The following is a 26,549-nucleotide window of genomic DNA, read 5'->3' on the forward strand; positions in this document are numbered from 1 at the left end:
AGAATTCAGTATAATGTCAATTTTGGTTTGTTTATTCTTTTCACCATCCTACCTCTAAATATGAAAGTGTTAAAAAATTCAGATACAATGTGAATTTTCTGAATTATGAATAAAAGGCAAAACTGAATAGGAGTGAATGGAAGAATGATTATTTTAGATTTGAGGATGATGAAAGCTATTGTCTTTTATACTACCTGTCCATGATATTCTAGGCAAAACAGTAAGTATGAAGTCCATGCCCTCATGGGGTTTATATTTTAGAATAAATATATAGATAAACTAAACAAAAGGTAAATACTGTGACATTGGAAAAGCGTCTTAGTTACTTTCTATTGCTGTGAAGAGACACCACAAACAAAACAAACTGTAGAAGAAGACATTTGATGTGGGCTTAAAGTTTCAGAGGGTGAATCTATGACCATTATGATAGAGAGCATAACAATCAGATCCATAAGCACAAGAAAGAGAAAGAAGAGCTAACTGGGAGTGATGTGGGCTTTTGAAACCTCAAAGCTCACCCTCAGTGACACACCTTCTCTAACAAGGCCACACCTCAAATCCTTCCCAAACAGTTTCACTATCTGGTGACAAAACATTAAAAAACTATGAGCCTAGGCAGCCATTCTCATTCTACACAACTCAGTCAGGAAAGACTTGAATGACATTGTAGTAGATAGTAGCAAGAGGGACCCTATTTTGCTTCAGTGTCATCTATGAGAAAGAGGAAATTTAATCAGTTAGAAGATCATACAAGTAATGTGGTAAAGTAGGAGATAAGCAGAATGGTGTCCACATGTTGCTCTATGTGACTCCAAGGATTTTGAAGCAACTTTGAGTGACTGAGGAACCACTGGGTAGTTTTAATCAAAGTGCAATGATCACACAAAGCTATAGAAAGCAGTTTCTTTTCTTTCTTTTTTGGTTTTTCAAGACAGGGTTTCTCTGTGTAGCCTTGGCTGTCCCTAGACTCACTTTGTAGACCAGGCTGGCCTCAAACTCACTGTGTTTTGGGATTACAGGCATGCACCACTGTGCCCAGCTATAACTGTAGTTTTTGTGATAAAAATGCATGTGTAGGACAGGAGGAGAAGAGAGAAACCATGTGGGAATGCATTGCAAGTTGAGAAAGAACAATGACCTACATCTGGATGGGCATACCACAGCAGAAAGATCTAGTTGTATTATGAGTCATTTTAAAGACAAAACAGAATTTACTTACCTTTAAAATATGAGTTATGTACCATAGAAAAGAAAGGTTAAGATGTTGTATTTTATTTCCTAACATAAGAATTTGCTACCAATTACCTGTAAACACAGAAACAACAATTTTAACTTAAAAAGCTCAACTTTGTTAACTTATGTCTAAATAAAACTTTTTTCTTTTCTCCTAGCCTTACTTTCATACTTTGCTATTTATTTTTGTCCTGAGATGCCTGGAAATTAAATATGGAAAAAATGTAATAAGGAAGGATCCCATTTTCAGGTTAGAATTACCTTTAATTTCATATATGAGATCATAGTTTAGTATTTCTATTGTGGCTTTGCACTTTCAATTCGCTGATAGGAATTTCCATTTGCAATGCAAGCAATATGATTGGCGTTATAGCCGTGAATTTCTAACTTACTGTCAAGAAATAAGACCTGCTACTAACCACCAGAAAGATATTTATATTTTTCAAAAATGTGAAAATTATCCAAGTATTCCACTCTCCCATCAAAGGTGTTATACATTCTTGAAGAAAAGAGATGGGAATAAGAGATTTAACAACAATTGAGTCGAGGGAGGGAGTATTGCACATAGAAAGTATGACCAGTAAAAGATGCTGAAACAAACTCTGATGTGACTAAGATAGGGCTGCAGTGACCAGTGGCAGTAAAGGTGAGCTGAATTTTAGGAGGGGAGGGACAGTACTTGATGATATGCTGATGAATACTGGCTTTAAAGGTCAAAGGTGCTGGAAGAATCTCTCACGAGATTCTGGTCAGTAGGATGAGAGTTCTGTACAAGGCAACAGCAATAGTGACAGTCATCACCACTCTACTGGAAAAAGGCAGCTGGTAAAATCACAGGGCTTCAAAAAAACAAGAAAAACCATGTGTAACTCAATGATTTTCTACAGGATATCGCCACAAAATCTCAATGTTCGACCAAATCCAGAAGAACCTATAGACGAAGATGAAGATGTTCAAGCAGAAAGAATAAGGACATCGGATGCCCTGAGCACTTCAAATTCGGATGAGGTCAAGAAGCATAGATATCTCTGAAAGTCTGCAAGAATTGCTCAGAAAAGAGCTTGACGTGTCAATTTTAACCTTTACAATTTGAAGATTGCAGATACCCAAATATGTAGAATTCCTAGAAGGTTCTGGAAACTAAAAGGGCATAAAACATAATGATTTTATTCTTCTTTTGAGAAAAACGAGTTTTAACAACTAGGATTATACTTTTAGAAAAAAATGAGACTTATGAGTTGAAGAATGTGATATTTGCTGTAAAATGCTTAGTAGAGATTAGGAGATTCAGCCACACCATGCTTGGTAGGTGGATGCCATCCCACTGAGCTGTATTTCCAGGCACGGGGTTTTCTTTTATCTGACTTAGATGCTGTATTCTTTCCAGTGTGGCCAACTACCTTCCACCGAGACAGTGAGTTGGCTTCCACGGCACTTTGGTATTTTCTCTGTGTTAGAGACACTCAATGTGTTAATGAATGTGTAATATTGGTAACAATGGTAATGATCGCTCTCAGCTCAGAACACGGTTTGGCTTATGGTAAACATCATGAGAATGAAAGAAGATAACACCTCTGGAATTTAGAGGTAAATCATGTTTCTATCTCTTCTAGAAGCCAGTCATAATCGCCAGCTGTCTGCACAAAGAGTACACAGGTCAGAAGAAAAGTTGCTTTTCAAAGAGGATGAAGAAAGTAGCAGCAAAAAACATCTCTTTTTGTGTTAATAAAGGTTTGGAGCAATCACTTTTTGAATTTACTGTTTAAAAATCTTTAACTAATTAATTTTTTGTGGTATTGGAGATTAGAATCTAGAGCCTCATGCATGCCAGTCAAGTACTCTACCACTGTGCAGTATTCTTTGCTCTCTCTCTCTCTTCCTCTTGTTTTTAGACAGTCACACTAAGTTGCCAAGGGTGGCCCTTTGAACCCTCTCTGAACTTCAGGCAGGTCTTGAACTTGTGGTCCTCCTGCCTCAGCCTTTTGAGTAGATGGTATTATAGGTCTGCACACAGCAAGCCATCCGCCATTATTTTTAAGAATAAACATCTATACTAAAGCATAATTTCACTTGCTGCAACTGTCAATCATTTATTCAATATATATATATACATATTTATACATACATTGTATATATACAATATGTTATATATATTGTACAATGTATATGTACAACATGTATGTATATATTAGTGTAAGAGACTGTCCTAGGAAAAATAAAGAAATTTCCTGTCCTTATGGATTTAGATTCTAAGGAGTTCATAAAATATCTTATTGATAAAATATCAATTATTACATAAGTCCTATGTGGAGCATTGAAACTTGTGAAATGATGCGAGAGACATGGAGTTATGTTTGACTACAAGGGAAGGCTTTAATTGAACAGTAACATTTAAATCAAAATCTATGTGACAAGAAGATAAGGACAGCAATAGCAAGGATTCAGACACAGTGGCATATTTGGATTGGTTGATTCTACAGCAAAGGCTCCAGCCGATGTTTCTGGGTGTGGGAGAGATGAAGTCAAGCAGGGTTAGAACAGGGTACATTCCTTTACAGCAGCAAGAACAGTACATGCTACACCATGGCAGGAGACTGCCGTTGGAGGGGTTATTGCAGATGGTTTGTGTTGTGAAGAGATTGCATACGGAAACCCGTTTACGAATTTGTGACGGGGTGATTTACACCAGATCACATGAACGATAATTGTGGTTTGAGTGCCCATGGTTTATTTGTGGTGCTCCAGCCGTCTCAGGCTTAGAGAGCATTTGCATGACACACAGGTACACATACTCTCCCATATTGTGCACTGATGATCTGTTACGGAAAAGAACTGGGACAGAAAATTTGGGGGCAAAAAGGCTGATGGATCAACATGAAATGATTGAGCTTTTGATAACATTTTAATGATGAGAATTAAAGACTATGTTTCCGTGACATATATTGTGTATATTTTAAATTTGAGTTACATTATTTGAGGGATGTACAGACTTCTCAAGCTTTCACTGAAAAATATAAATTTGCATTTTATTTCCAAAATTGAAAATCTTCTCCTCTCTTTCAGGTGAAATTTTGGGATTGTTAGGACCCAATGGTGCTGGTAAAAGTTCCTCTATCAGGATGGTAGCTGGGATCACAAATCCAACATCTGGGAAGGTAGTAAAAAATGAAGAAATTGTCTCCATTTCCTCAAAAATATTATAACAGATATAGATTATATATTTGTAGGACTGTACTTTGATTGGTGCTTTGGATATATATTTTGTTTTTTTTCCTCTTACTGTTTTTGATGGTAACTAAAAGTTTATAATAGGAACTGGAATAGAACCAGTCATATGTTTATACACAACTTCTTAGATACTACCTGAATTTGTAGTCTTTCCCACCCCGCTCTCCTATGGAATTAGCAGACTTCATTTGTTTCTGTGATATATGGGATATGTTTTTGTTGTCCTAATAGGTTAGGTATTTACCAGCTATTTTACAGTTTCTAGACTGTATGAAGAAAAGGCTACACATATGTCAGTAAAGCTGCTTACTGTTGTAGGTGGAGCTGAAAGGATTCAGTTCAGCTGTGGATCACCACGATGATGGCACAGTCAAGTTTGGATACTGTCCTCAGGAGAACGTGCTGTGGCCCATCCTGACGGTGAAGGAACACCTGGAGATGTATGCTGCTGTGAAGGGGCTAAGGCAGGAGGATGCTGTTGTTGCCATTGCAAGGTATAGCAGAGGGTCCTGTAATCCGCTCTCGTCAAGAGGTGGGGAGGGCTACTCACCATGAATTCACTAATGAGGAACAGGAGCAGAAAGGCATTTCTACCTTTTCAGAGCATTGGTGCTAGAAACGAGAGACAACCCCTGACTCCCCACAGGGCTTAAAAATCACTGAACTAAATGAAAGACTATTCATGAGTCTATACTTATGAATAATCACTGTCTAGGGTTTTCTAATGGAAAAAAATGGAAATGGAATAGCCATCAACTTAGTTTCTCATTCAGAATTGTAATTAAAAAGCTAGTTCATGAGACAAAAAATGAAATAACTTTTATCATGATTAGAATTTTGAGAACAATACCGATATGCTGCCCTCCAATGTTCTTATAGCTAGGGGTGAATTCATTTTCCAAAAGTTCTTTCTTAGCATGATATTTTTATCTTATTTTCTATCAGGTTAGTGAATGCTTTTGAACTGCACGACCAGCTGAATGTCCTCGTGCAGAAACTAGCCGCAGGGGCCACTAGGAAGGTATGTGCCATATCCAGTGCCCTTCTGAGGACTTATGTGGCACAGAAGCAAACAGGGGACATTGGTTGTTTTTTTCTCTGCATTACAGCTGTGCTTTGTGCTGAGCATTCTGGGAAATCCATCTGTCCTGATTCTGGATGAACCGTCTACCGGCATAGATGCCTCAGGGAAGCAACAAATGTGGTGAGAATTCTTATAGGTCCCAGACTCACTGTGATAAACATGTAAAATTGCACCGGTAAACTCATCTTTGAAAAGAGATCCACAAGCCCACTGGTTCCTGATCCGGTGGAGATTGTATCAGCTGCTGTATTGTGGGTGGTAAATGTTTCTTGCAGGCCCTTGTATTGGAGGTCTGGTCTCCAAATCTCCCGGCAGTAGAGATGTTGAGAGGTGCTAGCTGGAGCCTTCAGGAGGTAGAGCCTAGCTGTAGGGAGTTACGTTGACCTCTCAGAAGACACCGGAACTCTGCTTCCTAGTGTCTTCTTTACTGCCTGGCACCCGAAGAAGGCAGATGTGTCTGTTTCCCCCATGCCTTGGCACAGGCCCAAAGCAATGGGTCTAATCCACCGTGGCTTGGAATCGCTGATACATTAATGCAGAATAAACTTCCTCTTTTGAGTCAGTTATCCCAGGCATCTTATCCTAGTGATAAAACTTGGCTGCCATTATAGCAAGTACTTCAGACGATCACTTACAAAGAGAAAAGATCTGTTTGGGCTTGAAGGTTTGGGGGCTATTGTCCACATTGGGTTAGACTCATTGCTTTGGGGCTGTAGTAAGGTAGGAATACAGGATGGCTCTGGTCACTTCACAATCAAAGATCAAGGAGAATGAGGAAGGTCCCCAGGTTCTGTAGACTTCTAGAAAGGGATGCCCTTGATGTCCTTGCCTCTTAAAGATCCTGTCACCTCCGATAGCACTGCCTAGGGACCAAGCCTTTAGCACACGGTCCTTCATGAGACATGCAAGGCAAAACTCTATCTACAGAGATAGTTTGGCTTATTAGGAAAACAAACGTTTAACAGATAGATAATCTAAAATGCTCCATATTCCTGCAGCTTTTGGCTTCATAAAAATGCTAGGCATCTTGTCAAAGTTTTAGTTACCTTGGAATTGTCTTAATGTTGTTTTTTAATTCTTGAGAGTTTTATAACAATTTATTTTACTGCTTAAATTGTTCTCCTAAAGACCCTCAGCTTACTGACATAATTTCCTCATAATTTTATTTTTCACTTTCACTTAATCTATCAAATTTACTTATCCAATTATTTTAGTTTTTCCTTCCTTCCTGTCTGTGAATTACCATTTTGACTAATAAAACCTCAATTTAATTTCACATTTGTGGTTACCTAGTAAAAATTTTCCATTTAAAATAAACCTATGTTATCACTCTGTAATGCAAGTGTAGAGAGAATTATCTGTGAACTCATTATACCTATCACTCAGTTCTAATCATTGTCACTAGAAGGCCAACCTTCTTTTCATCTATTTTTCAATCCATTTCCTTTCCAACTTGTTTTGTTTTTGCAACTTTTATGATTTAAAGAAAAATCATGAAGCAGCATGTACTTTCATTCATCATTATTTCAGTTAGCATCTCCAAAAGACAAGGAGACTTTTTCTTAAAGTTTAATTGTAACAGCATGAACACAGCTAATATATTAAAATTTTCTCTTTTTTAAAAAAAAAAAAAAACTAGTTCCACAGAGGGCCTCTGAAAGACTCCATCTAGCAGTGTATCAGAGCAGATGCTGAGACTCATAACCAAAACTTGGGCAGAGTGCAGGGAATCATATGAAAGAAGGGGGAGTTAGTATGACCTGGAGAGGACAGGAGCTCCACAAGGACCAAATATATCTGGGCACAGGAGTCTTTTATGAAACTGTTTCTCCAACCAAGGACCATGCATGGATATAACCTACAACCCCTGCTCGGATATAGCCCATGATAGCTCAGTATCCAAGTGGGTACCCTAGTAAGGGGAAAAAGGATTATTTTTGATATGAACTCAATGGCTGGCTCTTTGACACCCACCCCTACCCCCAAAGTAGGAGCAGCCTTGCTAGGCCACAGAGGAAGACATTGCAGCCAGTCCTGAAGAGACCTGATAAGCTAGGGTCAGATGGAAGGGGAGGAGGACCTCCCCTATCAGTGGACTTGGAAAGGGGCAGGGAGGAGATGAGGGAGGGAGGATAGGATTGGCAGGGAATGAGGGAGGGGGCTACAGCTGGGATACAAAGTAAATAACCTGTGATTAATATAAAAAATAAAAATTATTAAAAAAACAATAAAAAATAAAAAGAAACTAGTCATCATTCATTTCTCTGGTGCTTTTGAAGATATGAACATATTTGTAAACTCTATTTCATCTATACATTTTCACTCTATTTCTTTATCTTTCCTATTGCTCTTTACTTTTTGTTTTGAAGTCTATTAATTTTGCTCACCCCAGGCAGGAGATCCTGGCAGCTGTTAAAGACAACAAGAAGGGTGTACTCTTGACTACCCACGACCTGGCTGAAGCTGAGGCTCTGTGTGACCGTGTGGCCATCATGGTGTCTGGAAGGCTGAGGTGGGTCTCTCTCCAGACCTTGATTTGGGATTGCCCGTAGGAGCTGCTCATTCCTTCCTCTGCCTCCCTCGCGGATATCCTTCCTACTATCTCTGAAACTTAAGAACAACAAAATATTTAATGAAAAAAAATTTCCCCCATTGTGTTCTCCCTGCTCATAGATGCATTGGTTCAATCCAACATCTGAAAAGAAAATTTGGCAAGGACTACATTCTAGAAGTAAAAGTGAAGGAATCTTCTCAAGAGCCGTTAGTTCACAGGGAGATTCTGAAGCTGTTCCCACAGGCTGCACGCCAGGAAAGGTGAGGAGAGCGGTTAATGATGGATGCTTCACACACTCTGTGGCTTCTGTTAGCTTTGTGCCAACACTGGCGGTTGACCATCACAGGAATAGTGAGGCGCCTCAAAAAGCAATATGCTGAGTCTTCCAGAGTATGAGAACTTCGGAAGCTACACAGGAACTTGTTTCTCCTCCTCCAGGAAATAGCAACAAAGATAAGGTGTCTTCCTTTAATAGAATATCTAAGGTATAATCCAAAACCTGCTCTTACTCTTAAGTCTTAAGTTAATGACATAGACTTTGATAAATGCTGGGCTATGATGAATGAATGATAAGAAAGGAAAAGGGTGGTCTGGTCTGGAGACAGCCAGCCCTGGATGTCTGGCCAGTCTTATTGCCACATAGGAACACCACACTTAATCTAGAGTGAATCTAGACAGGAGAGCTTTCAGTCAGAGGCATCACAAGAAAGAGAAATGCCTAAACCAGTCTCTTCCTGAGAGCCCCCTGGACATTCAGTCTCTCCACAACTGTCCTGCCCTCTCCCCAGTCTTGGATCTCTGTTTACGAGTTACCTTTACGGTGACAATACTGAACTTTTGTTAGGAGTTCTTTTCCGGCTCTAACTGGACTAGTCTAAGGATGTAGCTTAAATTTCTGTTTTTAACAAGTAAACAGTTTGAGTTAACTGGGGTATGTCAGAATATAAGCAGCAATACTATGCTATTTCGAGAAACATCTGTAACAGCTAGTTCCCTTCAGTTATTTCAAAAGCTTCTGTTGGTAAATAATTTGGCTTCATATTTTACTTAAATATTACCTTGTACCAATTTTATTTTTAAAAATGAACAGTTAACAATGTAAAGATTTATTTCCAGGGACCTGGAAATTCAGGGTTGACTATAATGTGCTTCGATTCCCAGGCATTTCTCCTTGCTGATCTACAAGCTACCCACCACAGATGTTTACCCTCTGTCTCAGGCCTTCCACAAATTAGAAGCAGGTAAGAATGAAATTCTAAAGGACTTGGAGAGTCATTTTTTATGCTCGTTTCAAAGCTTTATTAACATAAGCATATCACATGAGCGCAAGACTCCAATTCTACAACCTGAAGAGAAATGCTGCTATTGTATTTTTGCTGTGATTTTGACTTGGAGAATATTTTAAGGAAAGGTGGATGCTGCACATTTTAAAAACAGGCCCTGCTGGGTGTTGGTTTTTAAGAATTCTAATGGTGACACATCCAGCTCTCTGGAAGGAGGTTTGTTTGCCATGGGAGCTGAAGCTGCAAAGGCCACACAGTGGAGCTTAGCTGTTCCCATTGCACATCTGTATGTGCAGGAAAAACCGTGACTGTGGCTGATGGATTTGACCTCCTGTTGACCTCCTGAATGATAGCTAACACTATCCTTCTATTGCTTAGAAGTCCTCTTGTTACTTGAAATTCCAACAACCCAGTCTGTCTGTCCACCATCTGTCTGTCCGTCTGTCTGTCTCACTTTCAGCTAGTTACATTGGTCCCAGCAGCAGATCATCATTGTGTAGTTTGCTGAAGAGCTCTACCCCTGAAGCTGGTCTTTCTGGGTTCCCATCTCAGTGCTGCTGCTCACTGGCTGGGAGACACTGGGTACAATTACCCAACTCCTGCCCCTTTCCATAGCTCATCTCTACAGGGAGAGACAGTGCCCAGATCAGTGCCAGCAGCATTGTGCTTGGGATGATATGTATCTCTGCTAGTGTCTACACTAAGTAGCTGACTTCCTGGTTCTTCCTAGCCAGCAGCACTGTGCTTGAGATAATACGTATCTCTGCTAGTGTTCCCACTAAGCAGCTGACTTCTGGTTCTTTCTAATTGTTGCCAGTCACATAGTTTCTGCCTTAGGACTCTGCACTTGTTGATCCTTCTGTCTGGGATTCTGTTTCCTAAATATTTAGCTTGCTTCTTCACATTTTTTAGGATTCTGCTCAATCATCACATTATTACTGTAACTTCCCCGATGGTCCTATGTCAAAAGAGTACAGTAAGGTTACTGTGTGTGTGTGTTTATTGGCTTTACTTTTCTCCAGGGTTTCTCTTACCTGTGCCTCTCACACAGGAGATGCCTACTGTGTAAGTGGTAAACTTTGAACAAGCGAGTACCTGATTCTAGTGACAATTGTCAGGTCTCCTAAGGTACCCAGTGGAGACCTGATAAGATGGATTAGTACTATTTTAATCAATGGTGTAGTTCCTCAAGGAACATATGTGTCTCCCAAACACAATACTAAATAGCAGAGATTAGGAAAACATCAGAAAAATCGCAATACTAAGATGAATTTGGTATGCCTTTGTATTATCTTTTTGTTACTCTAAACCTGTGAGAAAATTTGCTAAAATCCTTCAAATACAGCACCTACTCTGTAGGAATGCCTCATGCCTGCTCCTCTGTATCCTTCACACATCCCTTGTGATATTTTTCTGTCCTACATTTGTTTATTCAATTTACTTCTTATTAATTTTAATATTTAATGTTGGCCCATTTGACTTTAAAATCTTCACTGTCTTTTATTGGTTGATTGATTTTTCAGTGAAGCATGGCTTTAACCTGGAAGAATACAGTCTCTCTCAGTGCACACTGGACAAAGTGAGTTAGCTTGTTTGACTTCATATTATCACTGTAAATTCAGAGAAAGGAACATGCATTTTCCCCAGTCTTTTGGACGACAACCACACCTCCATAATTGTTTTCCTGCTTTATCTCCTACTTAGGTATTTGTAGAACTTTCAAAGGAACAGGAGCTGGGCAATGTTCATGAAGAAGTTGATACAGCAGTGAGATGGAAACTCCTCCCTCCCTCAGATGAACTGTGAAGTCTCAGACCTAATTATTCTGTCATCCTACAAACTTGTTTAATATAGTAATGAACAGAATTAATAATTTCAAAGATGTTTTATATCTATGTTATACATATTTTATCTGCTTAATCAACATCAAAATAAAGTTTACAGTCATCCATGTCCCAAAACTTAGATGCTTTAAGGAAATACAAATTACTGATGAAGGAAAATCACCCAGAACCATGCACAGGGTACTGTAGAAACAAAACTACAAACGCAATTAAAATATTAATTTGTAGCGATCACTAAAATGTTCACTGGCTGAGATATGTGGAGTGTCCTCAAAGCCCTCTTCTGTCATACATGGTCTCCTACACACATATGGTGCATGGACATACACTCAGCCACCAACATCTAAATAAAATAAAACTTAAAAAGAATATTTAGAAATGGAGAAAACATAAAAATTAGATAGAGCTTAATAAAAGAGCCCCTATCGTTCTTTCATACAAAAATTCAATTGTTTACTTTCTTTAATTCATTGTGGAGTTGTTACCATATATAGTACAAGTATTTCCTAACTAGACGCTTATATTTACTGATATAACATTGCAGTTTTTACCTGATTTCAAATTTATAGTAATGTTGAAGCATTATATATTTGCATTTAAGTTTGTGCTGTTTATATTCTTTGTTCATTTGCTTACACTCTTTTTACTACCCACTTACAGGATTTCTAGGTAATGAAATAGTTCAGCTGTGTATTTCAAAGTTGAGTGCCACTATCTGGAAGGCTGATCTAGCAAAAAGCCAAACATTTTTTTATTAAATTTTTATTTTTTAATATTGGTTACAGTTTACTAACTTTGTATCCCACCTGTACCCCCCTCCCATGTTCCCTCCCAATTCCACCCTCCCTCCCTCATCTCCTCCCTGCTCCTCTCTATCAGTCTACTGATAGGGAAGGTCCTCCTCCCTTTGCATCTGACCCTAGCTTATCCGGTCACTTCAGGACTGGCTGCAATGTCCTCCTCTGTGGCCTGGCAAGGCTGCTCCTCCCTTGGGAGGGGGGAATCAAAGAGCCAGTCACTGATTTCATGTCAGAGACAGTCCCTGTTCCCCTTACTAGGGAACCCACTTGGATACTGAGCTGCCATGGGCTACATCCGAGCAGGGGTTGTAGGTTATATCCATGCATGGTGCTTGGATGGAGAAACAGTCACAGAAAAGACCCCTGTGCCAGATATATTTAGTCCTTGTGGAGATCCTGACCTCTCCAGGTCATACTAACTTCCCTTCTTTCATATGATTCCCTGTACTCTGCCCAAAGTTTGGCTATGATTCTCAGCATGTGCTTTGATACACTGCTAGGTAGAGTCTTTCAGAGGCTCTCTGTGGTAGGCTCCTGTCCTGTTACTTGTTTTCTCCTACTTCCAATGTCCATCCCATTTGTATTTCTAAGTGAGGATTGATCATCTTACCTCCGGTCCTCTTTCTTGTTTATCTTCTTTAGGTGTACAGATTTTAGTATGTTTATCCTATCTTATAGGTCTAGTACCCACTTATAAGTGAGTATATACCGTGTGTGTCTTTCTGCTTCTGGGATATCTCACTCAGGATGACCTTTTTTAGATCTCACCATTTAGCTGCAAATTTCATCATTTCCTTGTTTTTAATTGTTGAGTAGTATTCCATTGTGTAAAAGTACCACAGTTTCTGTATCCATTCTTCTTGAAAGAAAAATTCTCAATTTCATATGGAGAAACAAAAAACCCAGAATTTTCAAAATGATTCTGTACAACAACAGATCATCTGGAGGTATCTCCATCCCTGATCTCAAGCTGTACTACAGAGCAATAATAGTAAAAACTGCATGGTACTGGCATAGAAACAGAAAGGTGGATCAATGGAACCGAATAGAAGATCCAGAAATAAACCCACATACCTATGAATACTTGGTTTTTGACAAAGAATCCAAAACCATTCAATGGAAAAAAGACAGCATCTTCAACAAATGGTGCTGGTCCAACTGGATGTCTACATGCAGAAAATGAAAATAGATCCATATTTATCACCCTGCACAAAACTAAAGTCCAAATGGATCAAAGACCTCAACATGAAACCAGACACACTAAATCGGTTAGAAGAAAAAGTGGGGAAGAGTCTAGAATTCATTGGCACAGGGGACAATTTCCTGAACAGAACACCAACAGCACAGGCTCTAAGAGAAACAATCAATAAATAAGACTTCATGAAACTGAAAAGCTTCTGTAAAGCAAAAGACACTGTCGTCAGAACAAAACGACAGCCTACAGACTGGGAAAGGATCTTCACCAATCCTATATCTGACAGAGGGCAAATATTCAGAATATATAAAGAACTAAAGAAGTTAAAAAGCAACAAATCAAGCAATCCAATTAAAAAAATGAGGTACAGAGCTAAACAGAATTCTCTGTAAAGGAATATCGAATGGCAAAGAAACACTTAAAGAAATGCTCAATGTCTTTAGCCATCAGGGAGATGCAAATCAAAACGACCCTGAGATTTCACCTTACACCCATCAGAATGGCTAAAATCAAAGACTCAAGTGACAACACATGCTGGAGAGGTTGTGGAGAAAGGGGAACCCTCCTCCACTGCTGGTGGGAATGTAACCTTGTACAACCACTTTGGAAATCAATCTGGTGCTTTCTCAGATAATTAGAAATAATGCTTCTTCAAGATCCAGCTATACCACTCCTAGGCATATATCCAAAATATGCTTAAGTACACAACAAGGACATTTGCTCAACCATGTTCGTAGCAGCTTTATTCGTAATAACCAGAACCCGGAAACAACCCAGATGTCCATCAACAGAGCCAAACATTTTAAGTGATGCTACAAGTTGAACATTTCTCACCTGAGATTTGACAGGTCATGGTCAAATCAAGGCTTGTTAAAACTACTGTATTAATTTACTTTTGGGCTATGTATGTCAGATGCATTTGAAACACAAGTGAATTGCGTGCCAAGATATAAGTCCTATATCCAAGAAATCTAACTGTGCATATACCAGTATTTCAAAATCTGAAACACTTCAGCATTTTTTAATAAGAAATAGTCAGCCTGTAGCATCCTTATAGCCAAAGGATCTACTTCCAAATCTATGAAAAATAATCTATAGTTACTCTTCTGGAGCCAACAGTCCCTTTTAAGAGTTTCTACAGTTTTCAAAGACATGTTTTCCTTTATGTTTCCAAGAAACATGAGAACTTTCAGTTTTCCTATATGTAAAGAAATGCTCACTTTCGAAATGCTTACTTGTCAGAGGCAAAAGAATTAAAATTTAAGTATTATGGATTTAAGCTAATGAAGACGTATATTTAAATCTCTACCTGGGGCTATTGTCTAACAGACTGGACACTGCAGTTCCAAAGTTAATCATTTTCAACTGTAAGTTTTACAGGAAATTTAGCCACGATCATGCTTCTCTCCTTCAAACAACACATTTAAAACATATTTTCTCCATTGTGCTTGCTACCCTCCCACAAAATTAGTCATTCTTATCATGATTCTCTCCATCAACATTCATTTCGTTTACAAATGAATTTAAAAATTTTGAGCATGAGACTACTTCCTTCTAAGTAAAATTGTTAGTAGTTCCTTCAGAGATAATCACAAAAGTAAAAAATCTCAGTTTTTTTTTCTGTAAACATGCTCACTCAACCCTTATACAATGAATTATATTTCAGCTGTCTCATCAATCAGCATTTGTATTTGTCTTTCATTGTTTACCAGTTTTAGTAGTCAATGTTTCTATCAATTCATTAATTTCAGTTGTTAAGTTACCTTTTCATTGATTGGCTTTATGATTTCATCCATGTGTATAATGTATTTTGATTGTGCTTACTCTCATTACCGTCTCTTCTTGTATACCTCCCATTCCACTGGACTCTTTCTGCTTCCTCCCTAGTTCTTTTTCTATTTGTGTGTGTGTTGCTGAGTTTAACTAGGGCTATGTGAATGAGCAAAGAGGGGCATTATTTATCACACTATGACAAATTTATCAGTGGCTACACTGAAAAAATGGCTTGCCCTTTGTCTTGATTGTTTCTTTTTTCTTTTATTTGTCACAAGCAATGGTGTGGGAACATTTATAAGACTGGCCTGTATACAAGTCTATGGGGCATTTTCTTCATTAATGATTAATAAGGGAGAGCCCAATCCACTGTGGGAGGTGTTATCTCTGAGATGTTCATGGATTGTATGAGAAAGCAGGCTGCCAAAGTCGTGGGGAACAAGCTAGTGAGCAGCGTTCCTCTGTAGCCTCTGCCTCAGTTCCTGCATCCAGGTTCCTGCCTGGAGCTCCTGCCCTGCCTCCCCTCAGTGATGGAATGTGACTTGAAAATTGCAGATGGAATACCTTTCTTCCTAAGCTTCCATGTCTATGATTACCTATCACTTCCACTTCCCCTGGTCAGTGTTGTAATTTTGTAATGGTTGGACTTGTACAGGTCTTGTATATCCTATCACATTACTTTGGTTCATTTATCAGTCCTTTTGTGTCTGGAAAATGCGGTTTCCTTGGAGTTGTTCATCACCTTTGCCCTTATGATCTTTTTTCCTCTTCTGCATAGCTTCCTCAGTCTTGAGGAGAGGGATGTGGCATAGACATTTAAAGCTGAGTCCAACATTGTTTTGTCAGTTTGCACAGTGTCCAGTTGTGTATCTTCATGTTAATAACCATGTACTGCAAGAAAAAGCCTCTCTGATGTGCCACTTATTAATGGGCACAACAATATATCATTAGGAGTCATTTTATTGCTGCAGCTATTTAGCAGATCCACTTAGCCCAAGGTTCTTGGCCTCATTTAGTGTCAGGTATGGGTTCCATCTCATGGAGCAGACATTAAGTACAATTTTTAAAAGATGTTGGTTACTCCCACAATATTTGTGCCACTATTACAGCCAGTGTGTATAGCTTGCACTCGCGATGCTGTTGTAGCTCACAGGGTTTTAGCCAAGTGTGACACTGATGATTACTTTTCCACTCTTGAACACGAATAGAGATTTCCTAAAATATGACACATGAAATGAAGCTTGAATGGAGTTACCATATAATGGAGGAGACAATGCTGACTAGACATTATATGCTATCAACTAAATTTTCTAGAACCAGGAATGGGTTACATCTTTTTGAACTGTGGGCCAATGTCATCCTATAAATGCCACCTCAATTAAAACATCAGCTATGGCCAGTATTAGGGGTTACCCTCCACAAAAGTGATCAAAAGCTGGCAAGCGAGTCTGTGTCCAATGCACTCCCTCCTTCTCTTACTAGAGGACCCACTTGAGTCCTAAGCTTCCCATCTGCTACATCTTTGTAGAGAATCTAAGTCCAGTTCCTGCATAGTGTTTGGTTGATGCTTCATTCTCAGCAAACCACTCTGGACCCTGGTTAGTTGGCTCTGTTGGTCTTCTTGTGGAGCTCGGGTCATCTCCAGGTCCTTTTCTCTTTTCTCACACACACACTTTACCACAAGACTACCCATGCATCACCCAGTGTTTGACTGTGAGTTTCAGCATCTGTTTTTGAGGCACTGCTAGGTAGTGCCTTTCAGAGGAAACTCTATCAGGCTCCTGTATGTGACTTTAACAGAGCATTATTTATAGTGTCAGGGTTGGCATTCTCCAATAGGATGGGTCTTTGGTTGGGCCAGGCACTGGTTGGGTATTCCCTCAATCTCTGTTTTATCTGCTCTATCTTTATCCCTGGACATCTTTTAGGCATGGTAAATTTTGAGTCCAAGTTTTTGTGGGTGGGTTGGTGTTCCCTACCCTCTGCTAGGTGACTAGTTAATGGGAGTCCTCTTCAGTCTCTATGACTTCTTCTATTAGAAGTCTCTGTTTGAGGAGCCTACCCTGACTAAGGTCTCCAGCTTGACACAAAAATATCCTCATCCTCAGTTTCTCTTATCCCCACAGTCCTTTTGTCCTCTTGTTTTTCTCTCCACAGGTCTATTCTCCACCCTCTTACCTCTCCTCTCTGTTCACACTTTTCAGCCATTACCTCTGTTCACCGACCCTTCATGTTTCATCTTAAAAAAAAAAAAAAAAGCCAGAACCAAACAAGCCATGATGCTTCTCACCTATAATTGCAGCACTGGGGAGGAAGAGACAGGAAGACTGGTGTGAGTTTAAGGGTAGTTTATTTAGTAAGACCCTGTACTTAACAACAACACACACAAACACACACATGCAACACAACCCTCTCTTGACTCAAAACTACTAGGTTTTAGCTGCCATGCAGATTTTTCATAACCATACTTCTAGAAAACAATAGGTAGCATTTTCCTTTGTTTCTCCACTTCATCTTCTTCACTATACATTTAAACTCAAAATACATATTCTGAGCAACTTTAATATCCCAGGCCGTGTGGAAAGTATAATACAGATTCTCTTTTTTTTAAGATAAGATATTATAAACCCAGGTCTTCTGCAATAGTGGCCAGCACTCTTAACCCATATTCTTAGCTCTGTATATGGATTCTTTATTATTATTATCTGTATCTTTACACTATGTATGTCCAGTTTATAAGGAAATGAGTTGTATATAGTGTCCACTGTATGTCAGAAGAGCCCCTGGCAGTGGTGTGCAACCCGAACAGGATTAAAGAGGCATTCTAGAGGCAATGGTGATCAAGTTGTGGCTAACTCCAGGAAAGAAAAGAGGGGTAAGTAAAATCTGGTATGGGTACAGTGCCGTATTGCTGGAGCTGTAGACATGGCAAGGGAAGGATGCACAACCAGAAGGCAGGTCTTGTGTGTTTCCAGGGTAGGCAAGGCACCATCAAAGCATATTTCTAAGATGCAAGCAGGCAAAAGATAGAGACGCACAATGTATCTCCAATAGCTGATAAATTACTAATAAAAAGAAAGCTAGAAATGAAGCAATATTTGACAAAAATGTTTATTTGAAAACTTCAGAACTTCAAAACCAAACCAAACTTCAAAGTCTTTGAGACTACAAAGTTTCATAAAGACAAAACAAAAATCTACACCCGATCCTATTGTGATATTTCATACAACTGTGGTCAAAGAGAAAAAAATATCCTCAAATTTTCTGGTAAGAAAATTAAATAACCCACAAAAGTTCAGGGAACTAAACTTGAGTCCTCTGCAAAATCAACAAGCATTCTTAAATCCTGAGCTATCCCTCCCTCATTCACATGTGCATTCTTATCAGCAAAACTAGATGGGAAACAGGGAAATTACATATTATTGTTAATGTAGATAAGACACTAATTACAGCCAAAACCCAACAATAGAACGCAAGAACTACATTTGGCATGTCTTTATCTTTTAACCACTTATTCCTCAAATTCCCAAAACACTTCTTAAATTACTATTTTTTTTTTTAACTTTATGTGTATGGGTGTCCTGCCTGCCTGCATGTTTGAGCATTACGTGTGTGCCTGTGACCAGAAGAGGACATTGGGTTTCTTGGCACTGGAGTTACAGATGGTGAGTCACCACGTGGCTGCTGGGAATCAAACTCAAGTCACTGGGAGAAGTAGCCAATACTCTTAGCTGCCGAGCCATCTCCACAGTTCCATATCCCCAAAATTAAAATTGTCAATTATTCTTATTTGGATAGCGTCATTCTATCCTCTGAATCTCATAAATGTGGGGACTCAAGTTTCTGCGTGAATTCTTTTAAAAAAATAATCTATTTATGTATTCACTTTACATCCAGATCACAGGCCCTCCCCCCTCTTCTGTTTCCACCTTCTTTCCCACTTCCCTACTCCTTAGATAAGGGGAGCCTCCCACTTCCTCAAGTCAAATCAGAACTTAGTGCATCTTCTTCTCCTGTGGCCTGGTGAGGAAACCCCGCCAAGGGGAAGCGATTGAAAAGCAGGCAACAGAGTCCATGTCAGAGACTGCTCTCTCTCCCCTTTCTAGGGAACCCACATGTTGGCCAAGCTACCCAACATCTGAGTATGCGTAAGGGCCTCCCAGGTCGAGTCCGTGCATGGTCCTTGGTTGGTGTGCGTAAGCTCACCCGGGGCCTAGGTGAGTTGGCTCTGTTAGTCTTCTTGTGGAGCTCCTATTCTTCCCCCATTCTTCCACAAGACTCCATGTGCTCCCCCCAGTGTTTGGCTGTGAGTCTCAGCATCTGTTTCAACCTGCTGTTGGGTGGAGACTCTCAGAGAGCAGCTGTGCTTGTCTCCTATTTGTAAGCATAACAGAGTACCGGTAATAGTGTCGGGGGTTGGCTCTCTCCCACGGGGTGGGTCTCAGGTAGGGCCAGGCATTGGTTGGACATTCCCTCAATCTCTGCTCTATCTTTATTCTTGCCTATCTTGTAGGCAGGGTAATTTTTGGATGGAAGTTTTTGTGGGTGGGTTGGTGTTCCCCTCCCTCCACTAAGAGTCCAGTCTAGTTAGAGGGTGGCCTCTTTAGTCTCTCTGACCCTTGCCACTAAGAGTCTCAGCTAGAACCACCCCCGTATCCTCCCAGGAGACTAAACATGTGTTTTGCTAAATGTTAGTTCACACGCATGCAATTTCCATAGAGGCCAGGAGAGGGCATCAGATCTCCCCGAAACTCCATGTGAGTGCTGCGAACCAAACTAGATCCTCTGTAAGGGCAGTCTGGTTCTTTAACCACTGAGTTATCTCACACATTACGTTCTAAAGAAACAATACGTGTATATATATATGTGTGTGTGTGTGTGTGTATTTAAGGATGATATCAGACAAAACCTACATATATGCAGTTCACCTGGATCTGAGGAAAGAGGGAATTTATTCATTACTAAGAAATAAGACAATTCCTAAATTATAGTGTCTGTGCACAAAATGTTAGAGTGTTGTTAAATGTGCTACTATTGAAGGCAGCAGGCATAGAGAAACAAACAGAGGACTTGTTCTCACGGGTTATGGGTTCTGTCTGCTTCTACAGACGCTGCTGAGAAATTTCTGGATCTAATATAATTAGTAAACAAGTAAATACTGAATGGATAGTGAAGGAATAGTTAATATCCATGCGATGCTTTGTCTTCCATGTACGCAAGATGTTCATGATCTTGTAGTCAGTTTCCTGCTGTAAACATTTGACAGCATGAGGAACAGGACATACTGAAAACCAGTGCTTGGATGCAGAGAAACTTGCTTCCAGGGACCTGAGGTTAATGTAACAGCTAATCTCTTCCTCCCCCACCCTCTGTCTCTGTCTCACAGTCTCTCTGTGTGTCTCTTCTTGCTCTCTCTCTGTGTGTTGGTACATTGCACACGAGTATGCTTCAAATAAAGGCTAGAAAACAACCTTTGTTACCATCCTTAGAAACATTGTCCACCTCCTTTGAGACAATGTCTCCTGTCAGCCTGGACACAGCTCACTAATTAGGCTAGACTGGCTAGCCAAGAAGCCCCAGGGATCCTCCTGCCTTTCTCCCTCCAGCTATGTGAATTTAACTCCCAAGCCAACACGCCTGACATTTTTACATGGGTGAATCAAACTCAGTTCCAGTGCTAGGTAAGTACTTTACTAGGTGAGTAAAGTCTCCCCAGTCTGAGGATACAACATCTCTCTAAATATTATGCTTTCTAATATCCATAAGAATGATGGTTGCAAATAGCATACACCCAATGCTACTGAGATATAGGTGAAAATTCAGATTTATCCTGTTACCCTGAGAATAGTCGCATTGCTTCATTGCGATCCAGCTTTAAAAAAAAAATTATGGGAGGCTTTGAGATACCATCGTTTCCGATTTGTTTATTTCTGTAATTTAGGAAATTCTTTTCTGCTCTGTCCTTTCCAAGCTGGTCTTTTACAATTTTAGTTTAAAGTACTCCATTAAAAGTCAACTCTCCTATTGGGGTCTAACCTGAAGAAAAAAAAATGTTAAAGCCCAGCTTCTTCCTGGTTTGGTAGTTGTGAACCTTCCAATATGTCCAGCCAACCATCTGCAACCACAAATTCCCTGCTGAGAAACCGGCGAGGGCAGCGAGAGAAGAGAACAGCGCAGGAGTCATCCTCTGAGCAGTTTCTTTGGCAGTCACTGTGAACTCTGAAGAATTCTCTCCAGAAACCAGAGTTAAACAAAACCGCTCGCTATAAAGCACAATTAAAACCAAGACATAGCAGTGATCCAAAAGAAGAAACGTGAATTCTCCTCCGGGACAGAAATCTGTGGATGGACTTTTTGAAGATTCCTGCTTCAGCTCTCCTTGGAGTAAGTTAACCTCTAAATTGTGGTTATTAGCACTTAAATGGACCCCACAAGCAAAGGCAGCAAAGTCCTGTCAAACACCTCTGGGGAAGTCATTAGGTGTTAGGAAATTGTTAGTAGGGCGTTTTGATTTTTCAAACCTTTGGGTGTTTTATACAGTATGGCTAAATAGCAATTGGAAAACTAAGGTTTTTCCATCTTACCCCATGACTAAAGCCTTTGGCATAAACAGCACATATAATGGAACAGGCAGGCGGATAAGTAGAAAGGAATGTAGCTTGCTTTCCTCTTGCTGTTTTCAAAGTTATTTGAATTTCTCTCTCTCTCTCTCTCTCTCTCTCTCTCTGTGTGTGTGTGTGTGTGTGTGTGTGTGTGTGTGTGTGCGCGCGCGTGCGCGTACTCGCGAGTGCATAAGTTTTTGGTTTTACTGCTAGAGGGTTATAAACTCCGGAATACAAGATTTTATGAGTGTTAAGTTGTTTCGATGGACTGCATGTTTTGACTGAGAGCATTTCATCAAGAACACTTAGGAAATACTCTATTGACCCTGTTTATCAGACTAAATACATAAAATGATCTGACTTGTGCAATTTCTGCTTTAGCAGCAGAAATATTTTCTGATTGGGAAATTACTGGCTTTTAACAACCAGTATTTATTATTTTTAAATTATTCAAATTGCTATTCAGAACAATGTAAGCTAACTGAATATTTTATCCTTCCAGAGCAGACAGCATTTTACATGACCATGTACAATGGAATAATTAAGTCTTATCAGCCAGGAGCAAATAACCTACTGCGTGACAATTAGATTATGCAATTGTTCTAATTCATGAATATTGTCCTGCATCTATATTATTCATCTAAGAAAGAGTTGCCACTCGGGCAATACGTATTGATGCTTTCAGATGGCATGGGCTTGCCACAGCACTGGTTTCTTCATTGAAAGTGTAGTTTAGTTTAAATTGGAGTTTCCAACTGTCATAACCTATTGATGACATTATTACTTGGAGTTTATTTACATGGCTGGTGAAACAAACACTGTAATCACTATGAAATCATCTAGAATTTCCATTTGTGTCCCTTGAATTTATATGCTCTGAACCTGTGGTTTTCCCAACATTTTTTTTTCAGACTTTAAGTATGAATAAATGCTTGAGTTAATCATTGTCGAGTTCATGACATACAAAGCATCTGTCTTTTTTGTTTTTTTGTTTGTTTGTTTTAAATTTCCTTTGACTTATGAGTCCCATTTCACACCAGCTTCAGTCCTATTTCCTCCTGCTTAGGATAATCTTTTTAAATTGTATTTGTTAAAGACCTTTTTAGTTCCAGGATGTATTTAGAAATATGCATCACTTATGGTGTGAATTTGCATAAATTATATTGCTTTATAATCCGTTTTTTTTAAAAAAGTAGATTTAATTGACACCACATTATTTAAGAGTTCTTATGTTTGAGCTGTGGGTATCAACCCATTGCTCCTGATTGCTAGAGAGTTGGATTTGGATAGTGTTTGTAAAAGTGTGCTCTCTAACACCCTGTCACAGTGATCAACATATACAAGAACCTTATTTCACATCATCCATGAACTGCCTTGGGATACAGGCCCAGGAGCAGAACTGACTAGTGGTTTTGCTGAGTAGTAACTGGTAATTACCAATAACTATTAGTAAGTAGTAATGACTAACTTAACTCACAGCATAACTTGAGACCTCCATCTGGCAATAACAAGCTTGGACAGCTTAGTTGCCAAGTCTCATGGGGACAGCAGCATGTGACATTATTAAAGTCTCTGAAAAGCCATTCACCCAAGAAAAGACTCTTTCAATTGTTTTCCTTTCTTTTATTTTTTCAATAGATTTTTTTAAAATCTCATTTTATCTTCTTTTTCCTGTGTTTTTTTATATTCGGCACCCTTCTTCTGTGGGCTTGTAACTAGGAACAGCTGTCAAAATGTTTCTCTTTGGTTTGATTACACAATGTTTTCTATTTCAGACTTTCACATTTACTTCCTTTAAAAAAATAAGTCGAAATGAGGAAGAGACACTTAAGGCTGGGTCAGCAACTGTGGGCTCTTCTCTGCAGGAACTGGCGCAGAAAGTGCAGGATGAGAAGAGAAACGTTGATGGTATGGCTCAGAGTCTGCATGCTCTTATATTCAGAAAAGGAAAAACAATTTCTCAGTGATACTAACCCAGTCATTAATCAATGCTTTTTAAAATATATTCCAGTAGCAGAGTTTGCTACTATTTTTCCAAATTAAAAATTTAAAACAAGTAACATTATATATCTTACTAGAGAAATCTCTAAAAGAACTCATCTTCAGAAATTCCCTGTAAAATGAAGCTGCACTGTTATACTACAGAGTTAGTAATTAACATCTGGGTTAATTTTGGTCTCATGAAGGCATACACATGGAGTTCAGGACAATGTCAGAGGGAAAAACTTTAGTCCATAGAATGTAACCTAAGGGGAAAAAGAAAAAGCAGGAAAAAAAAAAAAGAAAAAAGCCTTTTACAAAGACCTGCTATTGGCACTCTCCCCTCATATTTTTATGCCCAAAACAATTCTCAGGACTATATGTGTGAATTACAAGAGTAATTCACTCATTGAGGTTTACACCAGTGTGTATTCTCAAACACAGAAGGAAACAAACTTAATGTCTAGACACCAGCACGGGTAAACGTCTCATGAAAAAAAGTGATTTTAAGGAAAGAACGTAGGTTAAATATATCCAGTGCTGCAGGGCAGGAAGGGGAAACACAATGGGTACTCTGAAAATATTTATTGTGTATTAACATGAATATATGGAATGATCATAAATACAAAACGAGAGACCGCATTCCTTTCTAAATAACAGTAATGATAGAGATAGACTACAACTACGTAGACGGTTTACTAGCTAAATGTGCACACAGGTGTGTGCCATAATATTCTGTTGATTTTTTTCATGTTCAAAAAGATTCAATCATGTTATTCATAACAAAAGTAACAGGCAATTGTAATTAGCACTGTTTAACTGTTCTACAAAGCATACAATGATTGAAATATCGTGTTATACACCATAATTGAATATAACTTTACATTTAAGAATAAAACATACATAATTAAAATGTTATGAAAATGCAATAGTTTTTGTAAAGATACTGGTATTTTGCTAGGGAAGAGCTCACCCACCACAAAGAAATTATGAAACTGTAGAAACATACACATGTAATCATCGTGTTGATCACTACATCAACACAGGAATAAAATGTCCTACTGCACATGATAAATGTGTGCAAATATCACATCAGCCACCGAAGGTAAACCCTATTTCTTTTGAACAGTTATGCAGTGTCTACAAGGTCAATGCGAAAGAAATAATGTGCTTATAAATAAGTGGAGTCAAAATGATAATTTGGACCTTTATTTTTATTGTAATGGTACTCTTTTTCATTAACAATGATTAGATATGTTTTCTGCAGAATTTATGATAGACATAAAAATGACACATTAAAAGTGAAAAATTAATGTCTTATTCTATGAAGTGTGTGTATTCGTCCAGGAAATATTTGATGATTGCTTAGATTTTCACTGAATAAAATATGCAAGAGCTTTATGCATAAAGTAATGGTCATACAAATACGAATATAGAAGCCGAGAACCTACTTTTAGTAATTGTTGTACTTCCAAATTTTTAACTCCTTTAAAATAAACTTTATGTATACATACACATGTATACACACCCTCAGCTAAAATTGTGTATTATGAATGTGTTACGTTAAGTGACTTTTTATAATTGATAGTTTCATGCATTTATATAATGATTTTTTTAGTTGCTCTTAATCTTCATTGCCCTCTCACTGGAATCCTTCATATCATAAGTCCCTCTTCTACTTTCATGTTTCTTTTGTATGTGTATATGTGACCCACTGAGTTTAGAGTTCCCTCTTTGAATTAAAAATAACATGGTAAAATGAGTTCTTTGCACTGGGCTTAAAAACACATCCTGCTGTATTTCTAGTTCCAGAATACAATGACCATAATAAAGAAGAACTTTGATATTATTTTTGATGAGCATTATTTTGCTGCTTCTTCCATGTGTAGGCAGCTGAAGAACAATGTCAGACCCTGCTTCTGTTGATGGAAGTGCCTACCTGTTCCATGCCACCTTCCTTTTCAAATACGAACAAGTGGTCCACTCATGTAACCATGCCTATCTAAGAGACTCTCTTTAGACTTAACAAGTATCTGGCCTTGCACTGTTGAACAAGAAAACATTCTCAGTTATAACTGGAGCTGCTGTCGCAACTCTGTCTTGGTGAACAGTGCACATGTTACAAAATGTCCAGATGAAAGGATAAAAGTAGGGGCTGAAGAAGATGGCTTAGTCGTTAAAAGCATTGGACACTTTTGCAGAAGACCTGGGTTTTATTCCCAGCACTCATATCATTGCTTACTATCATCTGCTAGCTCTCGTCCCAGAAAATCTGGTGTCCTTTTCTGTGCACTGCAGGCACCAGACACACACATACATGAGGACATACCACTTGTGCACATAAATAAAATGGATCTTTAGAGAACAAATATAATAACAACCACTTTAAAATGGGAGAGAACAAATGGAATGCAAGGTATAACAGGATGGAATTGTTTCAATTCTTTGTGGTAGAAAAATCTCCTGTTAATTTTTTCTTTTCTTTTTTTTTTAACTTTTATTGCTTTGTAGGAATGGTTTTTCTCATTTTTTCTAATATTCTTTGTATACCGATTATCCTCCAATTTACATCAAATTCATGATGCTCCTCAAATGCCTGAAATGGATATGGGACGTGTTGATAATTTTAATGATTCTTACTATATTATTGAATATGCTCCTGAGTCCAAAACCACCCAGGAAATAATGAACAAAGTGGCGTCAACTCCATTCATGAAAGGTATGTTCTGTGGTAGTTCATGGAATAATACTCTTACTTTAAGCATTCACAAATTCATTTTAGGATATTTTTTTTTGAAAAATTGTGTTAAATGCTGGCATTTCTAGAGTTGAGTAACAACATCTATGGGTATTATTTTCTGATACAAAGAAGGAGATATCACTCCAGTAACCTATTTGAGCAATTGTGCATCCAAGAGGGGTTAACGTTCTTTGTAAAGCATATCAAGTGAGATGAGACCTGGGTTATTTAAA

At 38.7% G+C, this 26,549-nt stretch overlaps 2 protein-coding genes across 10 annotated transcripts in view; both read left to right on the forward strand.

Annotated features, from left to right (window-relative positions):
• Abca6 (ATP binding cassette subfamily A member 6) overlaps window positions 1–11,343 on the forward strand; it is a 67,931-nt gene extending 56,588 nt beyond the window's left edge. For 4 of the 5 annotated variants that reach the window (XM_060386481.1, XM_060386478.1, XM_060386479.1 and 1 more), the window contains 12 exons: window positions 1,392–1,483; window positions 2,121–2,241; window positions 2,847–2,964; window positions 4,297–4,388; window positions 4,780–4,955; window positions 5,407–5,482; window positions 5,571–5,665; window positions 7,938–8,057; window positions 8,219–8,359; window positions 9,261–9,340; window positions 10,906–10,961; window positions 11,087–11,343. In XM_060386481.1, coding sequence (XP_060242464.1) covers window positions 1,392–1,483; window positions 2,121–2,241; window positions 2,847–2,964; window positions 4,297–4,388; window positions 4,780–4,955; window positions 5,407–5,482; window positions 5,571–5,665; window positions 7,938–8,057; window positions 8,219–8,359; window positions 9,261–9,340; window positions 10,906–10,961; window positions 11,087–11,188 — 1,269 coding nt within the window. In that variant the 3' untranslated portion in view covers window positions 11,189–11,343. The remainder of the gene's footprint in view (window positions 1–1,391; window positions 1,484–2,120; window positions 2,242–2,846; window positions 2,965–4,296; window positions 4,389–4,779; window positions 4,956–5,406; window positions 5,483–5,570; window positions 5,666–7,937; window positions 8,058–8,218; window positions 8,360–9,260; window positions 9,341–10,905; window positions 10,962–11,086) is intronic. The other variant, XM_060386480.1, reaches the window with a different exon arrangement.
• Window positions 11,344–11,992: 649 nt separating this feature from the next.
• Window positions 11,993–26,549, forward strand: part of LOC110539460 (ATP-binding cassette sub-family A member 9) — an 80,310-nt gene continuing 65,753 nt past the window's right edge. For all 5 annotated transcript variants that reach the window (XM_060386482.1, XM_060386483.1, XM_060386484.1 and 2 more), the window contains exons 1-3: window positions 11,993–21,378; window positions 23,372–23,504; window positions 26,088–26,295. In XM_060386482.1, coding sequence (XP_060242465.1) covers window positions 23,409–23,504; window positions 26,088–26,295 — 304 coding nt within the window. In that variant the 5' untranslated portion in view covers window positions 11,993–21,378; window positions 23,372–23,408. The remainder of the gene's footprint in view (window positions 21,379–23,371; window positions 23,505–26,087; window positions 26,296–26,549) is intronic.

The sequence above is a fragment of the Meriones unguiculatus genome, chromosome 7 (genome assembly GCF_030254825.1).
Source record: "Meriones unguiculatus strain TT.TT164.6M chromosome 7, Bangor_MerUng_6.1, whole genome shotgun sequence".
Taxonomy (NCBI): domain Eukaryota; kingdom Metazoa; phylum Chordata; class Mammalia; order Rodentia; family Muridae; genus Meriones; species Meriones unguiculatus.